The sequence below is a fragment of the Nestor notabilis genome, unplaced genomic scaffold, assembly GCF_000696875.1.
Source record: "Nestor notabilis isolate BGI_N333 unplaced genomic scaffold, ASM69687v1 Scaffold36620, whole genome shotgun sequence".
NCBI classification, from domain to species: Eukaryota; Metazoa; Chordata; class Aves; order Psittaciformes; family Psittacidae; genus Nestor; species Nestor notabilis.
This window is the reverse complement of record NW_009911298.1, coordinates 3,436-16,222: the sequence shown is the minus strand read 5'-3', so window position 1 is coordinate 16,222 and position 12,787 is coordinate 3,436. Positions and strand designations below refer to the sequence as shown.

At 36.6% G+C, this 12,787-nt stretch overlaps 1 protein-coding gene across 1 annotated transcript; it reads right to left on the bottom strand.

Moving 5' to 3' along the window:
• Window positions 1–445: 445 nt before the first annotated feature.
• AGTR1 (angiotensin II receptor, type 1) lies at window positions 446–1,844 on the bottom strand. Its single transcript, XM_010014000.1, has one exon. It carries the CDS (start codon window positions 1,798–1,800, stop codon window positions 721–723), a length of 1,080 nt encoding a protein of 359 aa, XP_010012302.1. The 5' UTR covers window positions 1,801–1,844; the 3' UTR covers window positions 446–720.
• Window positions 1,845–12,787: the final 10,943 nt, after the last annotated feature.

The window sequence follows — 12,787 nt, the reverse complement described above, 5'->3', positions numbered from 1 at the left end:
TGTGCATTTATGAAGCAATGTTTGAGAACTGAGTAGGAATATAGATTTAAAAATATATTTCATCTATATTTAATAAATAAATCTGCATTTTATTGCATATATTATGAAAAATTTGCCATTTTAAAAATTAAAAATAGTAGCATAAGTGAGAATGAGACTAATTTCAAGGACCTTAAATTTCCATTTGAGTTTACAATTTGGCCTCTCTACATAGCATATATTTGAAAATGTATTATAAATATGACAGTATGACATTTATGTCATTTAAAAAAAAACCAAACCCAAAACAAAACAAGTAGTGTAGCTCCATCAACTCCTTGAAGAAAATTTGAAATAGCTCATCTATGTGCAAAACAGGTCCTTCATAATTCATGTAGTTTATACAAGTTTTTCCTTTAAAAAAGACCTCAGAACTTAAGTTAGGAGTTTCTTCTACCTTTCTTCTGTAGTTCTAAGTAAATGGCAGGATGCTGGCAGAAACTCTGACATGCCTGTCCACCATTTCTGTTGCTTTCAGTAAAGAAAAATGAGAACCCAGCAGTCCTCTTCACAATGTAAAATAAAAGGCCACTGCTAAATTGTTACAGTATGATTTCTCTGAGGTGATCTAATGTTTCTGTAATGAGCAGTAAGCTGTGATGTGCAGGACTGCAGATGAATTTTGTCATTCTTGCTGCTTCGTTCACCAGGTTGTTCAAAACCAGCATATTGCAAGACACATCACTCAGTGTCGAAAGACACAGCAGTCTTTTTAGTGTGCAAGCGTATATTTTCTGGTGGCCGGTACGAGAGGGAGCTCATTTTTGTTGTTAGGCTTGGATGTGCACTGACATTTGGTGGAATGTATTTTATTAGCTGAAGGAAGTATTTTTTAAAGTTTTTTCCAAAAAAAACATAAAAGAAAGGATTCAAACAGTTGTTAAAGTAAGCAATGCAAATGGTGAAGGGCATAGCCGTATCCACAATATCCGTGATTTTGCAGTCTGTTATTACATGTAATTGAATTAATACATCCAGAAAAGTGAACACTTGATGTGGAATCCAGGAAAAGAAGAAGAAAAATACTATTGCCACAATCATCTTAAAAATATCATCATTTCTAGTCTTATTTTTTTGAATTTGATATGCCTTCTTCAGCGTCTTCCAAATTAAGGTGTAGCTTGTTAATATGATCAGAAAAGGAATTAAAAAGCCCAGCAAATTTTTGGATAAGCCTAACCCAACGCGGAGCGTTGTGTTATTGTTGTCATACCGAAAACCACAGACTGTCATGTTCAAGTTTTCAGCAAAGAATATATTACGGTGAATGACGACGGGCAAACTGGCCACACCAGCGAGAAGCCAGATGGCAACGCAAGTCATTCGGGCAACAAACATGGTACGTCGAATTCGGGACTTCACTGGATGTACTATGGCCAGGTACCGGTCAATACTAAGACATGTGAGGAGAAACACGCTGGCATACAGGTTGAAGCTTATCCCAGCTGATGCTAACTTGCATAAACAGTTGCCGAAAGGCCACTGGTACTCCATGGCTGTGTAGGCTGCCCAGAGTGGCAGAGTTATTAGAAAACACAAGTCAGCCAGTGCCAGGTTTAGAAGAAAGATGCTGGCTACTGTTTTTAATTTCATGTAGCAGTAAATGACAACAACGACCAAGCTATTCCCAAATATGCCTATGATAAAGATGATACTGTAAACAGTTGGAACCATAATGTAGATATAACTGTGCCTTCCAGAAACAGGACAGTCAACATGGATTCTTTTAATGGTCTCTTCAGTAGAATAATTTGGAATCATCTTGATCTTTTCAGCTGTAACCTAGCTTCAGGGAGAAAATATGAAGTTCACTCCTAGGAGGGCAAAAGAGGAAGAAAATATTATTCATGACAGGGATTTTATTTTTAAAAAGTTTAAATTAAATGTCAAGTTCTTTCTTTTCATTGTGTCTAACACAATGTGTCAATGTCTTTGAATTTAAAAATAAGCCATCTTCAAGTATCTTCTCAAACAATCTCAATCACTGGCATCCCTGCCCATGGTAGGGAGGTTGGAACTAGATGATTTTAAGGTCATTTCTAACCCTAACTATTCTGTGAGAATTGCTATTTTAATACACACTTTGCAGAATAAAACAGCAGTAAGAATGTTAGGAACTGGCTGAACATTGTCAGATTCTTTTCAACATAAATGAAATCTAACACTTTCAATTACAAGGTTCCAATTTAAAATAAGAGTGGTTAGTGAACATACGTCATGAAAATAGTAATACAGACAAAATAGCAGATAAATTCAGGATTATCAGGTTATTTTCTTTCCATAAATATGTGATATATCTAATGAACAAAGTTATTTATCTCAGAAAATACACTTAAGCACTCTGAATAATAGTTCATCCTGTAAATGCAAAGTCTAATGCATTAAGAAAATAAGTGAATACAGATTAAGTACTCATTTTGATCTCTGACGTGAATTGCTGGAATTTTTTTTCTATACATTAAGCTTAATTCTTTGAAAGAATTTTTACATCATAGAGAGACTAAGATGCAAAATCTAGTGCTATGTTGTACCATAAATACCTTAAATATTCAGAAGTTACCTAGCCCCCCCATCTGACTTGGAACTATAGTATTTAACTACTGATGAGGAAAAAAAAGATATGTGAAAATCCAGACACATGCTAATTTGTTGCTCATTAGTAACTGCAGAAAAGTTTAAGAAGGGTGCAAGGGGGAATGAAAATTTGTATTACCTTTTCAGTTACTGAAAAATTATGTTACCAGGAGCTAAAGTTGTAGTCTTAGTGTATGAAGAGTATTTCTGGACTGTATTAAGTGTATGGCAATGGTATGAAATCTCCTTTACAGGGCACCTGTTTGGTTTGCCAGGGCTCGTGTGTTCTCAAAGAATGATTTCCTTATTAATGATTTTAGGAAGCACGTAATATGGTCTAAGTGAGGTTTACACAAAATCCGTTCAGAATCTACAGATAGTCAGTCTTCCCTCAAAACCAGTGCATACTTTTGAAGAATAAAATAAAAAATTGATAGCAGAGTAGTGTTTATTGCTGGCTGCAGGAGCCTGACAGCTGTCAGCCAAAACCAACTTGTGATGTCTCAAACGCAGATAAAAGTGAAACATGTTGGTGTTTAAAAAAACCCAAAAACCAAAACACAACCCTCTCCCCCAACCCTCCCAAAAAACCCCAACCAAACAAAAACACAAACAAAAACCCCCAAACCAACCAAATAAAAAAACCCCAAACAAAGTCCTTTTATATAGTTAAATATACATGCCCTGAGGCTTTGGGCAGTGCAAATACATTCAGAAAGAAAAGATGAAAAGATGCCTGTCATTACAGAAATATGGCCTATGTTGTGACATAGGTGGTTGCTTATTATTTGCATTGTGCAGCACTGACTTTCCTGTTAAGTGTAGAATGCTACTCCGTTAAGTGTCTGACATGCTCTTGTTGGGAGACAAACCTTATTGCAGATGGATTGTCTCCTTAATAGGCAAGCAAGGCACAGACAAAGCCCACACAAGAAGTATCAAGTGGAGCCAGGAACTGAACCCAGAACACGGATTGCAGGCAGAATCTTGTGAGCAAGGTCACCCTTCAGCTCTCTATTAGCTTTTAGAGACTCGATATTTCTGTCTTAGCTCACATTCTCTTATATGTTTGTATTAATAAGCTGGTTCATTTCCATACAGCTATGGGTAATTTCAAGATTGAGGTTCTTAATAATTCTATTGGAATATCTAGTTTAATGCAATGAGTAAACCCTCTGTCAAGATGTGCAATGTGACACCTCCCAGTGTCTCAAGTTCATTCTGCGAATTAGTCCTATTGCCTCATTGGTACTGATGCCTCAGTGATATCAGGTATTTTTGACTTTTTAAGAAGTTAAAAAGTCAAGCAAATACAGCTGGCACAAAGAAATGTACACCATTCTGATCACACATGTCACTGTAATACAAAACTTCCTGGCTTTCAAACTGTGCCACATCTAGAATACATGTTACTTGGCTCTGTGGAAGATGATGCTATCCATAGGACAGGGCGAATCACAATAAAAAGATTTCAAGATTTCTTATCTTATCCTTTGGTTGTGGAAGTGTCCAAGGAGATTTGACAATAACTGATATGTTCTGCAGCATCAAGGTCTGGCAATACTTGCCCTGTCCCAGCTACATGCTAGGGCTGTTTGCTCTACTCATTATTATAGCCTTTGCTCACTTACATAGACACTGAGATTATAGCTGAGAATTCAGCCGTAAGAAAGTAGTAAAGTCGCTACTAAGAAAGTCACCACTGCAGGTTACACTTGCAGTCAAGTGGATCAGGATCCAGTTAAGGCTGGTCAAGCCCTTTCTCTGTGACTAGATAAACCCACTGGTGGTGCTATTTGGCAAATGCATCATTCTCTGAGTGAACTGGCAGATTCTGTGGCTAAGGCAAATGTAGCTGATGATTATTCCCCCTTCAATGGGATTGTTTCTGCAAAGCAGTAGATGCCAAGGCACCTTTCTCACAGTCACTTCATCCACCCCTTCAGTGCACTGTGTTTCATTGTTTAACTTGCAATTTCCCTTTTCTACCACACATGGTGGCCTGTATTTTTTCATGCCAGTAGTAGCTTTAGTGGATGTAATTAACAGCATATATGCTTCCAAGAAACTCTTATAATGATGATATTACATTTTCAGCAATGTGTTAAACAAAAAATAATTGGGTTGGGAAACTTGTGTCTGGTGCTCTTAGGTACTGAATTCCCTCAGCTTATTTTGGAGTGCTTGGGAAGCAAAAAAGACAGACCAATTCCCATAAATAATCAGGCATTTGGTCAAGAAGTAATATGATAGTTTGATTTATCTCTAGAATACTGTGTAGCCCTTTTGGAATTAAAGGTTTTGGTGTAACACTGAAGACAGTGAGTTGTGCAAAGGATGTGCTTGGTATGCTACCAATTAAAATTATACCAAGGAATTATAATCAATAAATAAAGAAGCCCACCACTACTTTCAGTAAATGAAAACAAAGTGGAAATACATATCGTGATTGCTTTTGGATAAATAGGTATGGGTTGCCATATGCATATCTGAAAACAGTTTGAATTTTGCTGTGGGAATCAACTTTATAAGAGCCTCATGTATGAAATGCAGTGAGGAAGGCACTGTTAATACTAAGCTGAATTTTTAAATTCCTGGAAATTTTAAAGTTTTGGAGCTTGCCTCAGGTACGTCTGCTGCCTCAAGGGCATCTGTAACTTTAGAGCTTTAGGAAAAGCTTCAACATACAAGAAAAAAACAATTTGTTTTGGAAGGCCTGGGCCCATAGCAGTGCCAAGTGGTGAGGCAGTGCACCTGTGGTGATGTAAACTCCTTACAGGCAATGATTTCTTCTCTGTACCACTGTCATTTTTGCTGTTATTCTCACAGTTCACCCGCTTGTCCCAGGATCCAGCAGATTGTTTAAAAATGTTACAGAAATAGATGGCTGGTGCAGCTTTATGCCAGAATTCACCAGAGCAGGTTAAACCAGAGGGCAGTTACTGAAATTGTGTACATTGATAATTCCATTTGAAGCATCTCAAATGACCTGAGTTAAAAAATGAGAATTGGATCATTTTGGGGCTGATACACAGGGAGCTTTTTCTTAGAGGATTGATGCAACTGTGAATGGTGTGGCAACATCAGTCTTAGAGCAAATTATCTTGTGAGCAGCAAACCCCTGTTGTATGTTACTGTCCTGTCTGACTTTTTATCTTTTTTAATTACAAGGATTATAGTAAGTCTCTGACAATGAAATGTTTCAAACTGCTCTACCAACTATTATTTACCATGCTATTCACTGCTTCTGTTGGGTGAACATGCATGGGTGAACATGCATCCTAATTAAACTGCCTATGGAAACAAGGAATGTTGAGTCTGTGCAAGGTAAACAGCACTTTGCCAACTGAAAGATAAGAGCGCACTGACTGGCTTTCTGTGAGAACAAGTCAGATTTAAAAAAAAAAAAAAAAGTGGTTTTGCTATTTGCTTTGACAAAGACTAAATAAACTCAGAGTGACCAACCCTGCCACAGTTGAGCCACCTCACCAGTAGGTAATGTAAAGGTTTTTTCTTCTGATGGTAGGTGGATTACTTGCTTTTTTACAAATGAGAAGATATTTCAGTGTTTAAGAGGAAGATACATTCTATTTTTATACAAAATTACTGCACAGGGAAAAGAGAGGCTGAAAAATGTTTGGAACAGTATGTTCAATGTATTAGCTTTGTTTACTTCTTTCTGGTGGCATAAGCTTTTCTCATTTATCTTGAGAATTTAGTCCTCCCCTTTCCTATTTTTTTTTTCCTAATTGCTGAGAAGCTGATGACATTTTTCACACACTTTATTTCAGAGTTGGTGTTGGTTGGTTTGTTTTTTTTTTTTCTTCCCCTATACAGCAGAACAACCCCCTTTATCCTTGTTGCCTTAATGAATATAATTTCTTCTACCTCATATGCTTACTTCAGCATCTTCTCAGCTTTCCTGGAGTTCCTGAGCAGTACCACTGTGAAGCCATAAATTTGTTTCTCCTAGCTCTTATTTCTGCTGCTCCTCCTAACCATCTTTTTTCCCATTCATGGCTTTACTAAGTGTTTTTAGTTGGGTTGATTGATAGGTGAATTGGGGAGGGTGAGAGGAATGCAAACACTTGGGCAAATAAAGGCACGTAATTCCAACTATCGTGGCCTTGCAGTATGCATAGGCCTTCTGTCATTACTGCTGTATTTTCCACAGAGGTCAGCGTCTGACTTCATTGTAAATGACAATAAATCAAAATATTACTGAAATGGAACTGCAATAAGCAGTATGGGACCAAAACACTGTTCATGAACATCAGGTCATGAGCACACAGAACAGAAAGCAAGCTTCAGAAGATGTGCATTAGTAACTGTCAGGCTGGCTGCTGCTTTTGCAATTTTTGGATCAGGAGGTGGTCTGACACAAAAACAAACAGAATTTTCAGGACCTTGTACTGGCCTGGGCATTTTTGTTTAATAGCTGTCCTGGTCAGTCTTTCATGAAGCAACTGTCAGTCTGTTGAGAACTGTTAATTTTGTTGTGTTTGCTATTTTTGTTTGTTGATTTAAAAGTATTTATCTTTTAAATTCTCTAACCTATATGTGGATTCTTTGTGCCTTCCCCTTTCAGGGGCTGAAGCTGGTCTGCTTCATTAGTGCAAGCTCTATATAGCTGGAAAATAACTGCCTGTGATCTTTCTAGAATCTTGTTTTTCTATAACATCAAAACTCTAAATTGCTTATTACTTATTTAGTGCTAGCAGAGGACCAGTTATTGCTACCTTGTGAATGTGAACTGTTAATGTACTCTGACCTTCTCTGTAAGAACTTCTCTGTATTTATTTCCTTCAGCACACTTCAAAAGAGTCTGTCCTTCTGCATCATGGCTTCATACTTATTCTGAAAAGAATGAACATCTCTCTCCTGTTTTCATAGGCTATTCTGATTAATTTTCCTTTCACTTCCCCAGTCTCTTTCAACTGCGCTCAGTTTCAGTCATAAGATTTATGTGAGAAAAGGACAGATGAAGGGACCTTTTCCTCTGGGGAAAAATCAATGCTTCTGGAATGACTGAATGGTGGAAGTGGGGGGATGTGTATTTTGAATGATGGGGGTGTGTGTGTAAAAGGAAAGTAATACAGTTAAGCTTTGAAGTTTAACTTGTATAATATATATTTCAAACACTAGAGGTCTGTATTTCCTGTTTTAAAATAAGAGAATTGCTTTATTTTATATTCTATTGCTTTTCAAAATATCCCCTTCCTTCAAGACTATTTAAGATGCAAACACAAGATAAAAAACCTATCACTGGACTTCTGCATTTATGTGAAGTATAATGTACCAGAGTGGAATGTTTTCAGTTTATTTTAGTATCTACTAGCTTGTATCTAATTTTCTTTAGTATATTCCTGGTTTTGATAATCTTCAGTCCAATTCTTGCACCTTTAAGTCACGGAACAAGATCCTTTAATTTTTTCAAAGACATATGCAGCTTAAACTCTCTAACATTTCTGAGTTATATCAAAAAATATATTTAAAGAGAGACTAAAAGTATAGTTTAACAATGCAGATGGAAAAATACTGACACCTACTCATTAGACTAAAAGATTATTTTAGAACTAGTTAGTGGCATGTTGTTAATCATACAACTCTTTTTCCCACATATCGGCAAGGGGGCTATTCCTGAAAGTAATTCTAGGTTAACTTGATGCAAATACGTATTTTTCTTTTTTGGAGGAAGGTATTTTTGTTATTGAAAATACCACTTCAGAACTACTTTTAATCCTTTATTTTTTTTAGTGATTTTTGGAAATTAAAAAGCAACATGAGCCTACACAACTTTTTGTTATCCAAATGTGGATTTTTAGACCTCAAGCACCTTATATATTTTATGAATTGTAAACCATTTCACAATTTGAAAATGTAGTCATATTTAATACTTTTTAGCCCCTCTCCTCCTGCCTCTCTTACTAGTTACACCTGGGTTTGTCATTACCCCTTTGGACAGTGTCAGTGCATGCTGATGTTACCCTGTTCCAAATTATTTAGCTGAGTAAGTACTCCAATCCTAGAAAGGGCAAACAGTTTTCGATCAGGTAGAGAAGGTTGTTAGTTTTATGGTGCCATCTATTTTATGTAAACAAGTAGCTGAGCCAAGTACAACCAAAAAAAATATTGTCTTGTGCCAGGGAAGTAGAAATAATTTGTCTTGTCCTGTATTTATATCAAATGGGTTATATAGTGTCAGTGTATCTCTATGCACTTAAGGTATGTTTGTGTACAAGCATCTGACATTTGTATCTTGAAGCTGCTAAAAATAGGAGCATTTAGAGAGAACAGAAGTGATATTTTGAGACAGAAAACTAGCAAGCAGCTGGCTAGATTTAAAACACAGAATAAAGAAAAACTAATCTTTCATTTGCACACTGAAGGATTTGGTGTTAGAAATGGATGTGGCAAAAATGGGCACGTGAAAGGCCACCTCTAAAACACTAATTTATGTGGCTGTGCAGTGATGAATAAAATCTTCCCAGCATATGAAATGCTTAAATAATACTACGATATAATACGTGACAAATTTTCTGCATGCTCTTTTTAACAACCTACAGTGTAATCATGCTAGTTAGAATTTTAGCAGTTGTACCAACAGTGACAATTTGGATTATTTTTTACATATACTCTCATGGTACTTACAGAGTCCAGAAACATTGGAAGTATTTCTTCATGCTACTAAGTTCTCTGGCCAAAGTTAACTCTGCCAATTCCCTCATTGTGTATGGGTAGTCTTCCAGAAGTTAGGAAATCCTGATGTACATACTTCTATAAAATGTTACTTTCAGATGTTGGTGCCAAGGCAAGATTGCTCAACTTCACTGGAGTTTCTCAACCTCACTAGAACTTAGTGGTTTAGCGAATACCAGTGATTATGGTTTTTTTTGGTACAAAAGTTTGTTGATTGATTGATGCACAGAGCACTCATTTCCCAAAAGTCTTTCAGTTAAGTTTCAGTATTTTAGTTGATGGGTTTCATTTTTCAGATCCTCTAGGTTTAGGTTTAAAATACTAAAATATTTAGGTTTAAATATTGTTTTCTGGGAGCTTTTCCTCGATACACACATAATTTTGTTTGCTGTCAAGGGGAGGAAAAACATTCTTGCGTTCAACAAAAGTTGAACTGGACTCCAAAACACTGAAGGATTAACCATTCTCAACATGCAATATGTTTACCTAATCTCTTGGTGAAGATCAGTGAGGTGGTGATTTGACATCACTGGTTCTGGCTTGACAGTGTACCTGATACTCCAGATAGCTAGCTTACATTTTTCCACAAAATTTTCTAATCTCTTTCTTGCATGTTTACCCATCAGAGCAATCTCTATTTTCTTTCTTTGACCAATGCTGAATAATGTGTTGCAAACTCTCTGGGGTTTAATATGTCTCAGGTATATGTATCTTGAAGAGATGTGAATATAAAATGATGTGAATAATTTTCAGTAACTGAAAACTCAAAAGTAAAATATATTTCTAGCTTAATACTTCTAGTTCAGTACTTCTGAAACTAAACATCAAGAAGGCTAAGCTTCAGAAAACATGATGTCTGAAAGGCGAATCTCCTTGTGCCAGTCACCTCAGTTGCTCTGTCTTGACAGGAATGAAGATCATCTTTTTCTTTCCTAGGTTATTAAACGTATAGCTGAATTAGTATTTAAATACAAAAAATTCATTGTTATCGCAGGTGGCAGTCACTCTTCTTGCTTATACCACAAGGTAAAGAACTGCCTCTTTTTCCAAAAAGACTCAAGAGCCTTAAGCATATTAAGACTTTGAAATGAGGACATTAACTATCATCATCAGTCAAGCACGGAGTTTTGTACCTCAGTTCTAACCAGTAGGTTACCAAAAAGGATGACTGGCACCTTCCTAGGAGTTAAAACCCATCAATAACCATCAGGCTAGCCTAAAGTCCGCTTACCAGTGACATGTCACCTCTTCATATTGCTAATAATGCCATCTACTGCACATTAGAACATAGAATCACAGATGCTAGGAAAAGATTCATAGATGCCAGGAAAGAAAAAATAAATCTGTTTCAGATCAAGGTAGGACTAGAATTTCTATTTTCAGCACTGAAATGAAAAGGTTTTTGAAGGGCACCACAACATAAAGTACTGTTTCATTATGAATATATGGCTAACTGCACATTCATAACGTCAGATTTGATGCTTGGTTATGTGGTATCTTTAGGGTATTTGGAACTACCTGAAAGAGTCAATAGTTAACAAGAATTAAGCCATCAAGTCCCACAACGAATAAAAGTGAGATTAGCTTGAGCTGTGAAAGGTTACATGCTGCACAGTTACTTTCTCCGAGTGATAGTAAACAAATGGATTAACACATTTCCTTTATTGCAGCTGGAATTGCATATATAAAATATAGTGTGCCCCGTGTGATCATTTTTAATAAAAGACAAATAAAATTCAGATTCACTAAGTGCCAGGGAAATCATTTGATGAATTTTAAGTTTCTATTCTGATAGCTTTGTTCCATGGAATAAAAAGTTTTAAAGTATTCTTTTTTTTAATTACACAGCAGTGCACATCCTATACAAATGTAGCTTCTGGATACCTAACCACACCCCTAATATTTCTCATGGCACCACTACTTGCATATGGAATGAACCATAAGCTGCTACTGTGAACTCCTTCAAGCTGAGTAGTAAGGGAATTTACATTAACTCTGGGCTTCATCCAGATCTATATTTCAGCCTTATATTTAAAAGGCTGTGGAGAGGCAAGAGAGAAAAAAAAACGTGCTGAAATAAAAAGCACTCCCGAAAGCACACCTCATCATGCCCTCTTCTAACAGAACAGAGATCAGATACAACATGATCATAGAAAAACATCACAATTTGATTTACTGGACATTTCTTATACCTATTAATCTGTCTTTAAAGTTATACAGTCATCTTCACTGAAGCTAGTGGGTGCCTCCCTAAGTGCATGAAAATATCAGTAATAACTGTTCTCCCCAGCTTGTAGGAGAAATACTGTGTTATATGACTGTGATTTCAAGCATGCAGAGCTTAATAAGGAGTTGCAATACATTTTACATGCTGTTTTTGGTATCACTGGTCTCTGGTCATTCTTTTTTCTTCCTGGAGTGAATGTTTTTCTGCATTCAACACTGAAAGAGTTCTTAGTTTCATTGTGCATATCTTCTCAGTTTTAGTCAATAGTCAACCGGTCCAGGAGAAGGCGACTATCATCTGGAGTGGCCTTTGGGGGGCAATAAGGGCTACTTCCATAAACTGCTATGAATGCAAGACAGAACCCTTCTCTTATACTACTATTCAAGGAAAAGACAATGTTTGAGCAGCAGAGAGTCATCTCTAGGCAATTAACTTGGTGCTTTGCTGGTGTTTAACAGTATTTGAATTTATAAATACAATAATTTCAGCTCTAGATACAACGTGTAGGTCCCAAATGTGCCAATAATTGCCGAGGCCAGAACTGGCTCTGACAGGAAGAAACAGTATTTGGATGTAAAGATCTTTATAGAATGGAGTATCTCTAGGGTTTTTTATGCTCATTTTGAAATTCAAAACCATTGAAAAGGTGTCAATATGATTACTGAAATCATCTCCAGTGCTCAAAGAAAGGCAGGTTTTCTGTTTTTCTCTTCTTATTGACATGATCTCATTGTGAGCTTAAACCAGCTGACTTGTCTATACTTCAGCCACTTGTTCTTTCTCTAGTTTCACTCAGGCATCAAGAAACTTGCCTTATAGCTATGTTAGTCTTCTGATAAAACATTGTTTCCACTGCAAGCTTTTTAGCTTTACAACTTCTTGAAAACAGAATGTGTGGAGTCTACAAATATCAAAGATCCCTTAGCACAAATGATTCATTTCTATTACCTAAAATACTGGAAAGGATGATGCTTTAGAGTGCTACTACAAAAGGCACAGATGTTTGTAAGAAGGAAGCTGCTTTTGCTAATTTAAAGCATGTCATTACCACATGCTTTTTACCATGTAGATTTTGCAAAACTCCTGAAATTTGGCCAAACCTTGAGAAACCTACCCAGACAGAAAAGGATGATGTAACTCCCACTGAAGAAGAGGTCTTTTTACAAGGGCAGGTAGTGATACAACAATGGGTAATGGCTTTAAACTGAAGAGGGGAGATTAGGTTAGATATTAGATATTAGGAAGAAG